At 37.9% G+C, this 20,643-nt stretch overlaps 1 protein-coding gene across 2 annotated transcripts in view; it reads right to left on the reverse strand.

The window, feature by feature from the left end:
* The window catches only part of LOC102228089 (ras-specific guanine nucleotide-releasing factor 2), a 62,620-nt gene extending 41,977 nt beyond the window's left edge, over positions 1–20,643 (reverse strand). For both annotated transcript variants that reach the window (XM_023344022.1, XM_005794947.2), the window contains exon 1: positions 19,871–20,643. In XM_023344022.1, the coding sequence (XP_023199790.1) occupies positions 19,871–20,146 (276 nt within the window). In that variant the 5' untranslated portion in view covers positions 20,147–20,643. The remainder of the gene's footprint in view (positions 1–19,870) is intronic.

The following is a 20,643-nucleotide window of genomic DNA, read 5'->3' on the forward strand; positions in this document are numbered from 1 at the left end:
ACATCATGTACATAAAAATGAAAAACAATTGGGATTACATACAGTGACTTACAGGTGTATTTGATAATTAATCGCCTTGCTGCTTTGATAATATACTGTAGTTCTGGTCAGGTGTTTTACATACATTTATCAGAGGAGCTTTGAGGAGCTTCTTATTATTAAATGGCCTATACTTGTATAGCGCTTTATCTAGTCCAGAGGATCACACATTCACCCCCTGATGTAGCCACAGCTGTTCTGGGACAGTCTGACAGAAGAGCAGTTCACTATTTTTTTGTAGATTTTGGTGTTGGTGCTTTAGGAGGCTCATTCCAGAAAATGTAGAATATTCTGCTTTATTTATTCCAAAACTAATTACTGTATGTTTGAGATCATTTATCCAACTGCGTCCAGGTTTCAAACATCTGAACATCCTGGAAGACCAGTGTCACTGTTGACAGTGAAGAGAGATTTACATAAATTGGCCAAAAGGTTGCCAACAAGAAACTTATTTACTTCTCCAAAATCAATGCAATCAAACAGGAGTGAAACTTGCAGATTTCCACATGGACAAGCCAAATGCCTTCTGGAAAAAAAAACAGAGTTTCACAGGCAAAACAAAGATCGAGTTTTTTTTGGCCACAATTACAAATAACTGTGTAATTGTGGAAAGTTCAGAGACTCTTAAAATTAAGAACAGAGAATATACTAAAAAGCATCGTGACAGAGGTCTTGTCTGTGAGAATGTTTTACTGCCAATTGTACAAAGAGAGCAAAAAATTAAAAAAGGAAGAGTTACTTCTAAATAGAGCTGCAACAAATGGTTATTTTAGTAATCAATAAATCTACCAATTGTTCTGATTCATTGCTTAAGTTGACAAAAAATGGCACATCTTTTTTCATACAATATGAGATATACATTAAAATCATTTTTAAAATAGAATTTTTTTTTTTTTTGCCTAAAACTGTTAATTACTGCCTTGTATGTTTTTCTTTCAGCTATACCGCCTATGTTTTGAGTCTGTATATTCCAGTTAACAACTAATTGATTACTAAATTAGTTTGTTATTTCAACACGATTAATCCAGGCTTTTGGGGATCCACCGGATTGATGAGAAAAACACCATGAATGTAAAGAAATAACCACTGCAACGTTTGCACTTCCTTCACAGACTTAAAAATGTAAGCATTTCTTCCCAGCCATAACAGCATTCTACTAAGACATCAATACACTAATGCATTCTCACATGTTGTATCACATCCTGGTGTGGCAGCAGCACAGTCATAGTGAGGCACAATCACAACAGGAAAGTGAGAGCTGCTGAAAAGATCACTAGTGTCTCGCTGACGCATCTGCAGGTCATCTAAGCAAAGCCCAGTGTGTGCAGAGTAGATGGCATTTTAAAGGACACCATACATCATTTTCATAGGATGTTCAATCAGGTGCTATTCTATAAAAACTTAGGAGTCATGATTGACTATCTGTTGTCAATGAAAATCCACATTGAACCGTTCTGTAAAAAGACAAAACATATTTCATTTGACACGTGAGGTCCTTCAGAGCAAGTGAAGAATGTCTTCTTTTGTAATTTGATTACTTTTCATTCTGTCTGTATGTCTGCATACAATAGTGCTGTGATGCACAACACATTTCAGACTTGTGCTGACAATGAAGCATAAAATATAGTATTGTACCTTCTCATGTAATATGCTCTCCTTCCTGGTATTTGGTAAAACATATAAAAGTCAGGGCCTCAAATACTTTTTGTCCACAGCAGACAAACTCTTAAACCATAGAATGTGGAGTTGATTTTATTTAGCATGATGATGAATATTTGTTTGTTTGTTTGTTTTTTAAGTCTGCAGTTGTAAGGTGACAAAATGTTAGAAATCCTTGAATACGGTAGCATTATTATTATTTTTCAATTTTAGGTCCTGGTTGTTGCTTTTAAGTTGCATCCTTGCAGATTTTTATGCAGTTTTTATGTTTTTGCACTTCTGTGCCAAGTATTAATCCACTTTCTTCCAGGTGTGAAAACTCCCTACAGCTGCTGAGACAAGAGTAAAAATAAATGTTCAAGCTTCCAACCGATTAACACTCTTGTTAATAAGATGCATGCTGATAGGCAGGGCTTACTTTGTCCATCTTGCAAAAGGCCCTATGGTGACTCATTAGGCAGCTGATGGGTTGTTTCACCAACACACTGACATTTGAAAATGTGCAACAGATTGCTTGTGAAATTGTCTTTTTTTCTCTACTCACTATCCAGCCTACAGGTATAGTACCAAAAAAAAAAAAAAAATCTGCCTTACAGATTTCCTCAGTGTTTGATTTTTTTTGTCACACCTAATTGTTTTAGGCCATCAAGCAGATTTTACTATCAGAACATTACAGCTAGAGTAAATACACATGATGACTTGGTTTATTATGGCAATGAAGCTGTTTAAAACAGCCTGGAACTGTAAAAAGGTAATGACCCTCTGATCCTTATAACTGGCTCAGCAAACATTAGCAGCATCAAACCTTTGTGATACCTGGCAATGAGTCTTTTACATCACTGTGGAGGCATTTGGTCGCATTCTCTTGAGACTTTTCATGCAGGAACCGTCTGCCTTGACGTCATCAAGATGAACTAATGCAGGTAGATGTGATGGTATTTTGTGAATCACTATTTGAACTCTTACAACCCTTCAAGGTTGTTCTGGATATTTTTTTAACTTAACAAAATAAATCATCATTTGACACTGCTTTTTGTATTTTACAAAATTTTCAATTTACTTTGAAATTAAAATTTCTTTTATGAACCTTATGTATTGAAGTATATTTGGGAGTTGACTATAATATGTCTCTCTGAGATGTATTAGTAAAGACTCTGTAAGACAGACTTAAAAAGTAAACATCTTTATTGAGCAATCCAAATTTACAGACTCAGCAAGCCCAATATTTAGAAACTGGTCAGAGGGAATAAACCAATAAAAGTCCTCCTTCTTTCATCTCTGCACTCCCTCCCTTTTAAAGGGCTCTGAACACCAAACATCAGGCATTCTCCACTGTGTACATCTTACAAAATTATCACATGCTTACTTTCAACATCATGTGCTTAAATCCATACATCCCTTGTTTGTCTAGACTCAGTGTCTCCGACCTTTGCTTGAATGTTGTCTGAGTACAACAAAGTCCTCTGTGAGATCAGACGCAGCATGAATGCATATTAACGTATATTTGGTCTTTGAACTATTAAAATAGGCAGTCATGAGCTTTTTTTGTGTAAGTGTTTGTGATCCCTAACCCCTGAAAATACCAGAGGTCCACTGTATATCTACTAGCAAAGTAAATTATTACAGCAAAGTACAACTTTTGTACTGAAGAAACAGAAAACTTTCTGCACCATGAATATTTCTCTTCACTGAAGATCCCCTTAAAAAATAGTTCACCTCAGTTACATTGTGTGGCCTAAATTCAGTTAAAGTTATTTTATCTACAATAATACCAATATTGTTTCAATATTATTGCCGATAATTTTTTAATATCAATTTGAGCATCCAATTCCTAAGTTTATATGCCATCAACTCTTGCAGAAGCAGTGACCCAACAGTCTCAGGGCGATCATTAAAGATTAATGTTGCTGCATCTGGATCAGACTGGAGCATCGAAGCTTTACAGTACTGAATACAGCCATACTGTACTATGTCCTCATTAGACAACGGGTAAAACTGCAGGGGCTGGGTTGTTCCTGTGGATGTCATAAATATAATGAGAGGTCTGAACCCTAATCGGACCCTTTTGCTTTGCTTCCCAACTCTGTCGCTGCTTTCAGGTCTACCAGCTCTTTTCCGTTCACATCAGCTCAAACATATCTTCCATCCCTCCAGGCTTCGATGCACTGTAGGAAATTTCACTGAGACTAATAAAGAATGAGAGAAAAGGGAAAGGCTAAAAAAAATAGCTTGAGACCCTTCCCTGCTCCTTCCTTTTTCATGTTACAAACAATCAATTTAACACCCACATGAAACTACCTTTTTCCCTCCAATCTTCGAAGCTGTCATATAACAACAAGACTGTGACAGAATGACATAAAGGAGTGTGTTGTGCCAAAGAGAGGAACAAGCACAATGAATGGCAGAATTTCTTATTATTCACAGGCAGCGTTCTATTAGTAATTCTGATTTGCTTGAAGAGAGAGGAGAGAAAAACGTCTGTGACAAAAAAGTATTCTTTGTTCGACAGGGCTCGAATGCTTTTCTCTTTATTGCCAAATATAGACTTAAATGTTACTTTGGACTTGGTAGAATTTTTTTATTTTGCACAACATGGCTTCAGGGATGCAGAGACATCATGGTGTAACAGGAAGAAGTGAATCAGTGTTGGGATCCACAAATGACTAGAGACCAAAATAAGCACCAATGATGCCACTGCGCCGTCTGGTACCACCGTACCACAGATGGGCCTTGTTCCCCCCGTCTCTCAATCAGACTCTAAAACCAGGAAGCATTTTGCTGCTTTGATTGTGTTCAGCTTATTAGAGAGAAATCTGAATACTGAGTGTTAAAGGTGTGATTAGACGCTAGTGTGTATTCAAATACATTCAGACAACAATAGATAAACTGCCACAGAGCGTTTACAGCGTTATTTGGATTCTTAGTTTATAAAATGTATGTGTAAACTTGCACATTTTTGAACCCATCCACCCATTGTCTATACCCGCCTTTTTTGTGCAGGGCCTATCTTCGGCTGACATTTAGAAAGAGGCGGTGTACACTCTGAACAGGTCAAAGTCAGTCACAGGTCAATGCAAAGAAAAAACACAAGCAACTATACACACATACAATCAAGTCAGAGAGACCAGTTAACCTAACAGTTATGTTTTGAACTGCGTGAAGAAGCCAGAGTACCTGGAGAGAATCCACTCATGCACAAGGAGAACATGCAAACTCCATGCATAAAGACCCAAGGCCCAGATTCAAACCCCGAACCTTCTGTGCCATAGTTTTGAGCCTCTCTAATACAGCTTTACAATGAGTTGGAGACCATAATAATCAGTGCCTTAAGGCAGTGGTCCCCAACCATTTTAGTACCGCGGACCGGTTGAGACTTCGCAAATTTGCTGAGGACCGGGGTGAGAGGGGGTGCGCGCACCGGGAGGACCAGGGGGGGCTGCCCGCGCGTAGGAAGAAGACCGAAACCGATGCTGTTTGTGGGCTCAATGTTGCCGCCCAAGACGTAACCTACAGAATCCGGTTAAAGGATTTTCAAAATAAAAGATCCTCCAGACTCAATACATAACATGGAAATATTTTATTATTTGTTGCGCGGCCCGGTACCAATTGGTCCACGGACCGGTACCGGTCCGCGGCCCGGTGGTTGGGGACCACTGCCTTAAGGTATTTGTATCCCTTGGATTTTTACTCATTTTGTTATTTGCAAACTTCAAACATTCAATACTCTTTAAATGTATGTTTAAAGAGCTTCCACATAACAGATCAATGCTAGACAGTGTATAACAGTAAAGTGGCTGGACATTGATTCTGTGTTTCAATACTTCTGACAAGAATCTGAAAAGTGCTCCAATCATTTGCTCACATTCTGAATCTCCATCTCAATCTCAAGATTTCTGCAGCCGCTAAAAGGTTTTCTTCCAGGATTATCATGCAGCATTTAGCTCCTCCAATTTCCCTAACAACCTTTATTTATTTATTTATGCCTTTTTTTAACCACAGAGTCCCACTAAAATCAGAAATTTCTTTAACATGGCCAAAGTAACAACCATGCAAATGAAAACTATTAAAACATGGACACAAGAAGAAATAAAAGAGGATGGGAGTTATTGGCGCTCAAGAAAAAAAATGGCATATCTACTCTTCATAACTTTATCAAAAACTTAAACATTAGAGGATGTGACTGTTTTTAGTTTAAGAACTTTCTGTAGATTATTGCAGGAATATGATAAAATAAATAGAGAAGTAGAATATTTTCCCCAAAACTCTGTTGTAGCTCTGGGTACATTTAAAAATGCCGTTGGCTACAAAAAATGAATTATCTCCTACCAGCTAAATCTTACATTCTCCTGTGCCACAGGAGAGATTTAGCTTGTGAAATTAAACATAAAGAGATGCACAGGTTCAAGGATCCTTAGTGTGGATAAGGCTCCATGCATGTGAAACTCCTGGCTGCATTCAAATGCAACCAAATGAAGTTTGAAAATTTCTGTGGCTGTTTGTGCTGCAGTGAAGAGGACGGGCTGAGAAAACAAGATGGAGAAATAGATCTCAGAACAACAAACAGAAAGAAAAAACACCAGGTAAATTACAACTTCAACCTATTCCTGTTGTCTCCAATGCATTAGCCTGCAGCTAATACTAAGTTTATTGAACTTCAGCGGGATGTATAAAGTCTTCAGAGTTGTGAAGTTTCTCAGTTTAACTTACCATTTTGTCAGATTTAGTAGCAGGTAATCGAGGGTTAATGTACAAACAGTTAAAGTTCAAGTAAATGTTGTGGCAGACAACCGGTGTATCCAGACAGTCCAGAGCCGTGTCATAGGTTAGCTTGCCAATGAGCTGCAGGAGGGAATTTTCCTTAAACCAGCAACAACTATATTATCATGATTACAAAATTAGTGATGCATTTTGTAATCATGCATTTTAAATTGGACTTTATTTCTAAGTCCAATTTAAAATGCAGATTGAGCTGAACTAATGGTGATGTAAAAATGCCAGTCTAGCACATTATGTCAGGTCACAATGGCTCCATATTAAAGATAAATATGAATATTTCAGGTTTGATGTGAACATCAGGAGTGAAAATAATTGCCACATAACCCAAAGGAGGTTATGTGGTTAGATGAAAGCTTGTCAGTGGCAGTGCTCAGAGGTTTTGTTAATATAAACAAAACCTGCAGCAGTTTAAAGTTACAAAATAACTTAAAATTACCACTAAATGTATTACTGTTCCATATATTAAGTTATTGGGAAGAAATAAAAACAGCCTCTCCCGTCTGCATATCCATTTGATTTCTCAGCTCCTGTTGCTCCCACAGGGGCAATAATATGCTGAATGAAGCCTTATGAAATGCTCCAAGGACAAGAGCAAACCAAACCACTAACATACTGAAAATCTTGCAGACTCAGAAATACACATTTAAACTTATTTACTGCGGTGTCGTCCATCATACTTGCCATTAGGAATAATACTATAGAAAGCTCCGAGGCACTTTGTACCCTACAGGTACATTTTGTCAGATTAGAATCTCCTTATTTGATCCTTGGCTGGATTAGATTGAGACATGTGCCAAGAATCAGGCTTTGGCAGTTGTAGCTCAGCATAAATACTGCTACAACAGACGGATTTCACCAGATCCTAAATGCCCTACAGGAATTGGAACATTAAATCGAGTTTGTTTACTGACTGAGCAGCACAAAGGTACAAGCAGCACTTTCACCTCACAGCTATAAACATCACAGTAGTAAGTCCTTTAGCCTTTAACTGTGCAATTTGTGTGTTCTTTGTCTACCTGTTTATTTGTTTAGCAGATGTTCTTCAATAGTGCAGAGACGTCCATATTTGGTTAAATTCTGACATTTAATTTGCCGTGTGCGAGCATCCTCTGAGTAACTTGCAAACAATCTGAAGTCTGGTCCGCCCGATGCAACGTCTGGTCTCACGGCTCTCCCCTGAACCACTGAGTATGCCGTGATGCTTAAAATTCAAGTTCAGAAAATTCACTGGAAAATATTTGCTACTTCTCAGTTACTATTTCTAATTGTAAAATACAACAACCTCTTTTTTTATTTTAGGAAATCCTCCGAGAGCCTCCTCCAGTTGCCATGCAACCATATGGTGATGAGTCCAGAAATATTCTCACACATATCGTAAATATGTGACTTTGCATTTTCACAGCTGAAATTTGGTTAATGTGTGTTTCATGGTTATCCACCTGTTTCCTGTTGTTATTGGACTATTTGTTTTGATTGCTAGTGGTTTGATGTGACTTATGTTTTCTTAAAAAAGGTTTTCTATTTAGCCAAATTTGTCTGCTTTGATGATAATTTCCTAGCTCAAGCTCATGTCTAATTGTTGTGTTGTTTGTGCCTTTAAGAGGAAGCTTTAATTGTGATTTCAGTAGGTGTGTATAACATGCCCCCAAAGTGAAACAGGGTGGTTTCTGTGACCGGTGGAGTATTCTCCACAAACAAGGAACCAGCACAAACATTTACATAAAGTTCTACACCACAGCACAAAAATCATTTTGTTTTTATCTAAATCTGATAAAGTGATATTTGGAATCACTGAATCCACCTCATGATGTCACAGTTAACATGACAATCACTGAATTAACAACTCATGTCCTGCTGGTTTTATTGTTCTCTGTGCAGCTCTGATTTCCAAAATGTCTTGTCGATAACTACAGGTTAGGAAGCAATCTAGATGTACAGTACAGATGAGTCACAACTTTGATATTAAAGCACAAAACACTTTTGTTTTGCAGTTTTCTGCCTTGCATGCACCCATGGACAATAAGATATATCTGCAGACCCATAGTCCCATTTTCTGCTTTTTTGTTTTATAGTTCTACTTTCTCAATATTGCTAGGAGCAGTTGGAGCATAACATCCTGCTGTTTTGATGCCGAAGATATGGAATATAAAGAGGATCTCCTTGAGTCCCACGGTGCGAGAGGACATATCCAAACAACATAAATCTGTTTCATGATGTTCTTGAGAATTGTTACTAACCAGATCAAATAAAAGCAGTCCTCAGAAACACAAACAATAAAACCTTCCTTACATCATAAAATGTGTACATCTTTTTCTTCCCAACACCACCTTATTAATATCAGCAACGATAAGGTGAATATGGTTTACACATAATAATCTTAAATAAATTATCAGGTCACCAACACAAACCAGTAAGCTGCAACTTAGGATAAGAGAAAGCATTATTTCTCTCAACTGTCTAATCTGCGACAGCTTGTCAACTGAAACGTCCCAACTTCAGCACACCTGAATCAAATGAATGGTTAATGACCAGGTCTTTGCAAGCTGACAGCCCAAGAGGTAATTCAGCCTTTTGATCCATGTGTGTTGGAGCAGGGATGCATCTAAAAGTTGCAGAATGGAAGTTTTCGAGGCCTGGAGTTGTTAACCCCTGCAATAAATGATTACTGTGAAGAACACATTTAAAATCATGGAAAAAAGAAAGTAAACAATTTTCTTCTATTCTATGGTTCCACGCAGATTTTGGGGGTTGAACTGAACATTTATTTTAGTTTTTTCCAGGTTGGACTCAGACAAACAATTTAAACTAATTTTCACCAAAGTTAATGGTGCATTGTGGGTTTATGCAAAAGCATAAACCCACAAACTTTAATGGTCTAAAATTCCCCCATAACAGTGTAATATATTACTAGAATCAGGCAGAAACTATTCAGATTACCTGCTGACAACTGTGGTTCAGAAAGTTCCTGAATAAAGTGGTGTACTTAGTTTTTCCACAGATGTTAAATACCTTACACATCTGTTGAAGATCAGATCATTCCAATTATGTCCTGGTATGCAAAACTCCAGAGCTGAAAAGTTATTACTTTATATGTTTTTTCTATCAGTGAATTATAGATAAAAAAAACAATATTCATTGAGTTCATTGAGTTTAAAAGTCAAGCTAATGATCTCAGAAAACTAGCACAGAAAACAGGAGCATTTTGAATGATTCTAGTAGAAGTTTAAAGTGTTTTCAGTGGGATTAGCTTCAATGCTCAGTGGTCAGTAAATCAGTAAACAGCAGTTCAATCAATTTTGCAGGGTATTTCCCTCTGTTTTCTGTCTCTATAGAATTATAAGGTTATTATCTTTAGATTTTACAGTAGCTCTATGTTTCAAAGACCGAAGAGAATATACATGAGAATATTTTGTGAAATCCTGCTTAGTTTCTTTAAAAGAAGCTCATCGTAATCCTGTTACAGTTTTGTTATTTTTAAATGGAGGGAGAATATGTTAATGAGCCTTTTTTGAACCAGAAGCGTTTCCTGGATAGTAGAAACGTCCCTCAGTGCAATCTGCACTTTCATTTTCACAGTATTTCAAATTGAAGAGGACAGTTTTAAATTCTAACGCTGAGGAACCCATAACGGCTTTAGCACTTGAGAAAAAAACGAGAGGAAATTACAAACAGCCCTGAAGAGGAAAGCGGATCAGAATAAATGAAGAATCAGCTCCAATTAGTGCACATCAGAGAAAACACTAAGCTGTGAGAGGCTAGCAGCGCTTTGTGACTGGAACTAATCACAAGCACATGCACACAAACATAGCCCACTCAAATACATCAGCAATAGTTATGACCCCTCTTAAGTGTGATCCCACCTTTTCATCCTTGATGCAACGTCCAGCATACATTTTTTCACATTAATTATGTTACAACTTACAACCACAAACTTTAAGATATACTACATCTTAACGTATATATGCTACATTACAGAAAATCTATTTTCTGTGATGAAGCAAAACAGGGTGGTGCCTTGAAAATGGTTATTTTCAAAAATCTTCTACAATTAAAAGTATGAAAGGAGTGGCCTGTACTTGTGTTCAGCTCTGTTGTAGAAACAGCTGCATGTCTTTTGTAGCATGGCTTATCACTACTAGCACTTGGATTTAGGTCTGGACTTTGACTGGACCATTTTAGAACATCAATATTCTTTGTCCACTGTTGGTTTGGCTGTATGAGGTTGTTTTCTTGCTGAAGGGGGGTAACCTAGTCTTAACTCTTTTGAGGCAGGTTTTCTACCCCATATTTAGTCTCATCCATCTTCAATCAATTTTAATTTCCTGAAAACATTTCCAGAACTTGGAACCGGATATCAGGCTGCATGGAGCCATCTTTTGAATAAGTTGCTTAAGTCACTGATTACTTTGAAACTAATAAAACAAAAAAAATGCAATGTGACGTGAATGTAACGCAACACAAAGAAATGTAGCAGTGTAGAAAGTACAGATACTTAATGTAAAAAGTATTGGAGTAAAAGTCGAAAGTATCTATGATTTAATCTATTTAAGTAAAGTACAGATGCACGAAAAATGTACTTAAGTAAATTAAACCAGCTAATTGTGCTTCACTGCATCCCACCTCTGGTATTCAGGTTGTTGGCCAGGCTGCGTTTTCCACTATATAACATGTTAAATTAAGCCAAAAAGTCTTTGAATGGATTAAATTGTAGACGTAGACCAGAACTACTTCTTTCATGTTTTCTGTGTTCCCTACATGTAAGTTTTCTATTTTGCCACACTACATTTTAGAATGATGTGAAGTCCAAAGCTTCAGATATTGTTTACTAATAACTCTGCCTCCCTTGGCCTTATTGATGCTATTTTCTCACTATCAATCAATCAATCAATCAATCAATCAATCAATCAATCAATCAATCAATCAATCAATCAATCAATCAATCAATCAATCAAATTTTATTTGTATAGCACATTTCAGCAGCAAGGCATTTCAAAGTGCTTTACATCATTACAAACACAGAATCACAATGCAACATAGAATCAATCATTAAGTCAAGTTCCATCAATAAATTTGTAATTGATTACATTTCAAATACAATTCTAAACAGGTGGATTTTCAGTTGAGATTTAAAAGAAGTCAGTGTTTCAGCTGTTTTACAGTTTTCTGGAAGTTTGTTCCAAATTTGTGGTGCACAGATGCTGAAAGCTGCTTCTCCTCGTTTGGTTCTGGTTCTGGGGATGCAGAGCAGACCAGAACCGGAAGACCTGAGAGGTCTGGAAGGTTGATACAATAAAAGCAGATCTTTAATGTATTGTGGTGCTAAGCCGTCCAGTGATTTATAAACTAACAACAGTATTTTAAAGTATATTCTTTGAGCTACAGGGAGCCAGTGGAGGGACTTTAAAACTGGTGTTATGTGCTCTATCTTCCTGGTTTTAGTGAGAACGCGAGCAGCGGCATTCTGGATCAGCTGCAGCTGTTTAATTGATTTGTTGGACAGACCTGTGAAGACGCTGTTGCAATAATCAATACGACTGAAGATGAACGCATGGATGAGTTTCTCTAGATCTTGCTGAGACATTAGTCCTTTAATCCTGGAAATGTTCTTCAGGTGATAGAAGGCCGACTTTGTAACTGTCTTTATGTCTTCACTAGGCTATTCTAACCAACCTCTGAGAACAGCTCAATTTATTTTGAGATTAAACCATGTGGACACAGCTGTGTCGTACTCTTTCCATTTTCAGATGGTGTCTGAAAAAGAGCTATGTTTGTTGTTCAAAGCGTGGCATATTGTTTTATGACCTAAATCTCTTTTAACTTCTCTGCATCTTCATCGCCGACCTGTTTGCTGTGTTAGAAAAAATCTCAAATTTACCAGATTTAAATAAGAAGTCAAATTTGTTTGTTTTTTCACTTTCAAGATTTCTTACAAGATTTTTCACCAGCAAAAATAAATTCTCCCAATTGTACAATTTTCATCATATTAAGCAAAAACTAGATAAGTTTTCCAACAATTCTAATTTCCATTGAGTACAATATCACAAAGATTTATGTATAATATACTGTTTAACATGTCTCTAAATCCTTGAAATTATATTCTTTATTCAGACTTGCTTTAAACTATTTCTTTCTGCATTGAGTCTCGTCCTCTGCTGCTGCAACCACGCAAGTCTCCTTGGTGAGTGACAAATAAAATATAAATTCATTCTGTCCTCAAACTGAACAGTTGTTTTATTGCCACCCCATTAATTTAACATTAATGCCAACTGTCAGCAAAGTTTGATGTATGAGCAGCTATCAGGAAAAAAATCACTTTCATGACTGTCATCTGTTCCTGCTTTATGGACTCCGTGAGCTGTGTCAGATCTATTGGCCCCTTTACATGCTTGTTCACATCAGCAACGCATTCCCACAGTCGCTGTGGAAACCATTCAGACTGCTGCAAACGCTCGCCAAATTATCTGAAGGGTCTGCGTCTCTCTCAGAGCAAAACAGAGAGAAAGGAAGGGAGGCTGGAGCTGTGTGTCATTTGTGTGGCTTACTGTGGGGGTGTGATGCTGCAGGTTGCTGCCAGACTGACTCTGCCGCACAGACAAACAGTGAAGAGAAAGAGCAACTGACAGAACCAGGAAAGGCCTTACTTTGTTTTGTTTGCACATACGCAAAGAAAGATGGCCAAGTTTTGAAATGCTACTTGATTAAAACATCAGCTGATATCAGGGAAAACACGCTATCGTTACTTGATTTTCTTATTTTCTGTGAGTCTGTTTGTGGACAAACACTTACACATCAGAGCCAAAGATTTTTACCTGAGAACAGATTGAAAATAACCCCAATTAAACGCCACAGCTGCAGTGTCAGGGCGAGAAAAGAGTGGGAGAGAGAGTGAAAGAATAAAAGGCGACAAAATAAGACATAACTGCCAAGCTCTGGAACATCAGACAAAACAGATTTTATGCTGACATCTGTGCCGGCAACAGAACAACTGCATGGTAATTTGCTCTGTTCAGTAGTAACTCCGTTACAAAGCTGTGTTCTTGTGTAATGACACTACCCCACAGCCGGTATGCATACAACTCAACTGAACTGTTTCAAGATAAACAAAAAGTTTAAAGAAAAGTGAATTTAATGAAAGAGGACAAAATAACTGACTTGTAATGCTTTGTTTAAATAACATAGCTGCATTTTGAAGATAACGTAATCCATTAAAGCTGCAGTATGTAACTTTTAAAAATATGTTCTTGACATTAAAATTGTCAAGAGCTCCTCCACTTCCTCCCTGAGCTACTGTTATGATCTGAGGAAACGCACCGCTCCCAGTCTAAAACAACCAATCAGAACCAGGAAGAGTGTCTTAGAGCTGTCAATCAACTTCCTGCACTTGCTACTAAATGTGCTAATAGAGCAAAAACATCTTGATCTGCTGGGAAATGTTGATGAAAGCTCAGGCTACTTAGCATGGCCATCAGTGAGGATGGCTAAACAGTTCTGTAACGGCCAGTTGTTTCTCCGCCATTAGCACAGGATTCTCAAGAAACTACTCAAGTCTCTTGAGACTTAAAAAACTATTCCTGAATAGCAAGAATAGTTGCTATTCTTGTAACTGAGGGTACGCACACGGACAGTGCTTTCAAAGGACATTGAAAGCAGAAACATTCAGGTAAGCTGTGACGTTTAAACGGTGCTCAGCTGGTGTAAAGACGCCCAAACTGGGCCAAGACAATATGTCTCACACCTTTACATCACTACTACCAACTTCAATCATTAATTCAAAGCAGAATGGATACAGGGTTTTATGTTTACACAATTCTGATGTCACCATCTGAACATTGCAACTAAAATCAGGACTCATGAGATCAGGTAACAGTTTCTGGCCTGTTGTCTGATTTCAGTAGAGTTGAAGTCTCAGTTTTCCATTCTTAGCTGGCTGTGTATGGGCTCTTTGCACATCAGCTTCCGTGTTCGGGGAAAAGCTGCTCGGTCGTTTCTGGTCTATTGAAAATGGCATTTTACACTCGGTGCTTGTAGGGCTTGGCCAAGGTAACAATTAATGATGTACATCGATCAGAAGCCCCAACAAGTAAGCTGGAGAAAGGTTTTAATATGTATGCCTCATTATACATTCACAGATATGAAGGTATGTTTAACTTTCTTTAAACTTTGTGGCTAACATTAACTTTAGTGTATGCTAGTAGGTAAAATTCCCAGACATGTTTCTTATAAAAATGAGCTATTTAAGATTCTAAACATTTTAATCCATTCTAACGGTTAGAGTTCAGCTGACTATTCAGGTTCAAAGTTGTTGCTTTTAGAAAAATATGGCCGTGCTCCTTGAGGCCTCCGTGTTATTTCGTTTTATTACTTTTGCATGCTTCTTGTGAAGAGCTTAAATAGGATTGTGTTTACTGTGTGTACAGACGGATCAGTTGCTCGGCTGTCTGGCTCTGGTCTGCTCACTCGTTCCCATGCACTCGCTCTTTCAGGCTGAATACAGAAGTGATTCCATGGAAATAACACAAGTCAGCTCCTTTATTTACCATCCGTCTCCCCAGGTAGTTTTAGGCTGAAGAAGCTGATCCGGAGTGAAGTGAAGGCTGCAAACTTTGCTGTGCGGCTTTAGCTTTAACTGGTAGCGACAAATATTTACAAACCACATGTCCGGGAATTAAGGATCGCTAAGCGATTAATTCAGCAATCCACGAAAAGCCCATTATGTTTGGAAGACAACAATGTTCATAATATTGCTTTATTTCCGTCTGAAATACGACTTTATCTTTTCTAGCTGTCATGGTAACTCAAAGCAGAAACAAGAAAGCCGCATTTCGCTCATGCAGATGTGACGTCAGCACCGTATGTGCAAAGAGCCCACTGCCAACAAAGTCTAACTTTGAGGTTGTCTGACCTCATCTTGCATTTTAGATGATTATTTAACTACAGGTGATTTTAAAATCAAACAGTATCAAACAGTCGATTAATTACAAAATGTACATTTTCAAACATAGTTAAGTTATCCATAAATAAATAAATATCACATTCCTCATGCACACAGCATTCACCAATACAGCTGTGTAGGCTATGCCAAAAAACGATGTTTTTGTTTTATTATAGTTACATTGGAGTAAAAAAAATCCTGTAACGGAAAGTTTTGTTGAAAAGACAGATAACAAAAACAAACTTTTCTACATCAGATAGGCGATCCAAATCTTAGTTCCAATGCTTTTGTTTAGGCTAAATTTTAACGGTACATATGGATGAAAAATTATACTTTTCTTTGCATTTTTCTGAATGTGAAATGGTCATAAACCTGCCTTTTTATTCACTTTTTCAGTAGCTTCATTCTCAGTAAAAACATTTGCGAATTGTAATTCCCCATGAGCCAATGCTGCTGGAGCAACAGTGATGTGAAGAACTTCCAGTCCACAACATTTCCAGTTCAAACTATCCCACTGCATATCACTAATTTAATGCATAAAGAACTGACCCAGAAACATTCAGCTGCTGGCTTGTTAGTACAAATCCAGGTTGCACAAGCATAAATTATTTAAATCCGCAGAGCATTATTTCAACTTTGTAATTTAGATCACAAAGGCGGAGCTTCTGTTTTTTACAGAGCTGGAGATTAGGAAGAGTTCAGTTAAACCAGAAACCGCAGCACAAGCAAGAGTTTCAGAAAACCTGAACGTTGTCTAGCAAAATGGGAACTTAATGGAGGCCTTGAAGTTGCTTGATTTTCCTGCTTAGGCTGATAAAATAGAATATTTTTATGTTGCTTCACTGGTCGTTGTTTTATTGTGATTTGCATTGTCCTATGCAAGGCTTGCTGCACATTTCCATATACCAATTATACAACTCTGAGATTACATCACTGGTTTTGCACACAGCTGGAGGTTTTACTTCAAAAAAAAAAAGAAAAAGAAAAGCAATGTTGTTCTAATAAAATCTCTATATGGCTTCCTATTGTGTGGAAAATGTTCTAGTGCTCTTAACAACTTTCTCTTTTTCTTATTATTACATAAGAAAAACACAGTTACTCAAAATGTTTAAATGCCTAATCTCATTTTTCCAAGTCTTTGGATTGCACACTAGGAGTCTTGAATTACAGTTTCTTACAAAAAGTATTCATTCACTTTTTTACATCGTGTATTTTAATGGGATAGATATGATGGGAAGGGAAATGATACATAATATTTAGATCTTTTGCAAAAAAATAAAATAAAATCTAGAAACGGTTGTGTGTATTTGTATCTCACACCTCAGAGTTGACTGGTATTTTTTTGTTAAATAGCTCAATCTCATACAGATTGGATGAGTAGGACCTGTGAACATAATTTTTTTCTCAGGTTTTGCAGAATTGAATTTAGATCTTTAGATCCTTAATTAGCCTTAATTAAACATCTCTACTCTTTGGCCTAAAACATTCCAGTAGCTTTAGTTGTAAATATGAGGTGGTTGTCCTGCTGATAAGTCTCTCCCCCAGGCTCAGGTGTTTTGCAACATCTAACAGGTTTTCTTTCTGGAATGCTCTGTGTACATACATAGAATTATATATAGAAATTTGCATGTCTGTCAAAAAGTTCAGTTATGATCTAATCTTCCATGTTTGGTGCTAAATCCTCTATATCTCTATATGGCATGTGGCAAATGGAAAATAAGTATAAAAGTGTTTTCTTCCTGCCACTCTTCCATAAAGCTCAGATTGTGGGATCCATCTCTATAAATTGCCTTGTCACCAGGTTCTCCCACTTGTGTTGTGCTTCTCTGCAACTCCTCCAGAGTTACCACCGGCATGGTGGCTGCTTCTCATTAATGCTCTCCATGTCCAGTCTACTAAATAAGTGAAACAGGATTGTAGATTTCAGATACTGAACTTAACATTTCTCTGTTGAGATTTTGAAGCTTAGTATATTGTTCTATAACCCAACGCTGTCTTGAACTTCTCCACAGCTTCATGCCTGCTGTATATATACTGAGATATAAATGCATTGAGGAAAACTCAAATTACTAATTAGGTGATTTCTGAGAACAATTGTTTCCACTGGGTTTTATTTAGGGGTATCAGAGTCAAAAGCAGGTGTTTACAAATGCATTCCACACCTTACCGATTTTTATTTGCTTCATGTTGGTCTCAGGAAAAAATCCCATTTTGACACTTGGAAGTTTAAGTTCAAAGTCTGCAAATATTTTAACTTCTTAATAAAAACTAAAGTTCAGTAAATCATCAGAGTTGTTTTTTTTTTGTTTGTTTTACAAAAACACATGTTGTTCCTATTTAATTTTTTAAAGATTATTTTTAGATATTCTCCATCTGCAAACTGCACTACAAATGTGACACTTATTGTGAAAGTATTTTAATCAGATGGAAATGAGTACAGGAGTAAATTTTTGATGTCTCACCATGAAACACCAAGATGTTTTTTTATTTGCCAGCATGATTAGAGTTTTAAATGACTTCTACTATAAGGATGGATGATAGAAAACATGTTATATAAGCTCTCATCATTTGAACATCATTTGTTACTCGTGCCTACCTCTTCACAATATTTCTGAGTCTTTACCTCGAACTGTCTGTCTTGACCAGGAGATCTTTGGTCTGAGTGAGTTCTTTAAATAGAGATTTAATAGAACAATAGAAACTGAAGATAAAGAAATATGCCTGCATAGTCTGCAGAAATGTTTCTATAAACTGAATTCAATGCAGTCATACTTTAAATGTAACATAATATGAAGGTAGTCTAAGTTACAACACTGAAAACAGGTTGAGTTTAATTCACAACATTTTCATTGCTGACCACCACGGGGCCTGCGTCCTGCAACATGTAGACATGTCTCTGGTTCAACACACCTGAGCATCCACTCTAGTTCTTTACAGTCCTGCTAGTCACTTGATTATACTGTATAAGTCAAATATGACAAAGCAGAGACATAATTATCTAAAATCTGCAGGTCACCAAACTTCAAGGCCTTTGCCTGTGACTTAATAAAATCAACAGTGTCCTATTAGTATTTATTATGTGGCAATACTTAACATAAAACAACATATTTATATTTTAAAACACTTTAAATATAATAAAAGATGAAAAATAACAAAAAAAATATATAGTATATTCAGAATTTAAACAGGGAAACTGTCACAGTCAAAGTAGTACTTGAGCTCTGATAAACAACAATAAACTTGATGACAAAGCAGAGAAATAGCATTTTCTAAATAAGGTAAAAGAGGGAGGAAATTCCCCTCCCAACGTTCATCCACCCAGTCTGTGGAATGAGACACTTTTCCTTTCCCACCAATACATCTTCCATTCTCACGTACATGTGTCTCAATTAAAATCTGTGAGTAAATCTGTTTTAGTAATTTAACTTAAAAAGCGAAAGGTCTGCGAGGTGCTAAGGAACCCCAGATTGTGATGACCATCAGATTATCTAAGTTATTAGCTCTGGTTAATCTTATCTTCGTCATGATGATACTTCATAGATTCTTTAAGGCGTTCAGGTTAGGCCACTTTGCTGGCCAATCAAGAACCACGGTCATTGAAACAGTGGTTCTTGACAGTGGTTGAGTTGATTGGACACCTGCTCACCTATGTGAGCAGGTGTCCAATCCTGTTGGAAAATAAAATCAGCATCTCTATCGAACTCATCAGCCGAGGGACGTTCAAAGAGCTCTAACATTTCCTGGTAGATGTTTGTGCTAAGCTTAGACCTGATGATACACATTGGACAAACACCAGCAGATGACATGACTCCCCACTGACTGTGGAAAACTCACTACACTAAAACTTCTAATAAACTTCTAATTTTACTTTTAACTCAAAACAAGACTTTGGACACCTGAGCAGCAGCCAGTTCACTTTCTCCTTATCATTCTGATGTTATCTCTAATTTAGGAATATCTGTTGTAGCTCATGACTTGGATATGTCTATGAAAGGTGGCTCTTGAATTGTGAGGCTCTTTCTCCAGATGCAGTTTGTGCTTTGTGAATCTATAAAATTTGTGAATGGATTTCCTTCTCAGTCCTCTCAAGGCTGCTTGTATCTGTGTTGCTTGTGTACCTTTTTGTGCCACACTTTTTCCTTCCACTCAACTGTAATATTCTAAACAACAGAGAGTGGCAGAAAAACGGCGCACAAGCTACAAAAGTGATAACTTGCACATGTAAAACATCAGCTGTGTGTTACTTAAGCACTGGGAAGTTGGGTGGAATGAAAAACTGTGTCTATGTCTCCTACAAACATAAATATGGATGCTGTTCCTAATTATTCAGATGCAGCTGTGTAACCTTTCTCTGTGTCACACTTTTAATCTGATTTAGGAACACTCAATCTGAGTGACTGAATGTTTGGGATTTGACCTTAATAAATTAATAAATGAGACGAAATTAAAAAAAAAATACCTCACCTGTTTCTCCAGCGCTTCCTTCCCGGTCGTGGATATTTTTGGCGCAGGCGTGCGCTCGCAGGTGCATCCTTCCAACAGGTAAATCCCAGCTGGTCGCGCGCTCTGCTCGTTCTCGAAGTAGAACAGTACATTCTGGTAGAGGGCGAAGAACTTCTCCGACCACCGGCTGTTCTCCGCCGTCTTCTTGCTCAGGTAGCCGCGCTTGGTGCCCTCTTTACGCGCCACCACCGACAGGAACAGTGCGTGCCCTTCGTTGTAGCGGACGCTCTTCTGCATTTTTGCCGCGCAGCTTGAAAGGCAGAGGGAAGAAAGTGGGAGCTTTCACCGAGAGCCCATGGTCCCTGCGGGCTTCATGTAAAACTTTCCCACCGAGAAGCGCCTCAGTGGCGCCGTGGCGCACGGAAAAGTTGCCGGGGTGACGGAAGCGCAGCAGCGGAGGAACTCATTGTGAAGATGCGCCGATCCAACACGCACTTAATAATAAAGCCATGGTTCTCTCCTCTAAGAAGAAACGATTGTGAGAGCAGGAGGGGAAAACGCTCAAGCGGGAGACGAAGAGAAAGAATCACAGAGGCGACGCGCTGTAATCCGCTTTGGCAGCGGTTAATTCTGTCCCTCTCTCTCCTGCGCTCAGAGGCGCAGTCTCTCAAGGTCTCTCTGTCCGTCTCCCTCTCCGTGATGCGCGCGGATCCTGGAGTTAGTGGATTTAAAGGCGGAGCGAGAGTTGCTTGTTTCTCCGGGAGATTGAGAGATGAGAGATGAAACTCCCAGAG

This window comes from Xiphophorus maculatus, chromosome 12 (genome assembly GCF_002775205.1).
Source record: "Xiphophorus maculatus strain JP 163 A chromosome 12, X_maculatus-5.0-male, whole genome shotgun sequence".
Lineage (NCBI taxonomy): Eukaryota > Metazoa > Chordata > Actinopteri > Cyprinodontiformes > Poeciliidae > Xiphophorus > Xiphophorus maculatus.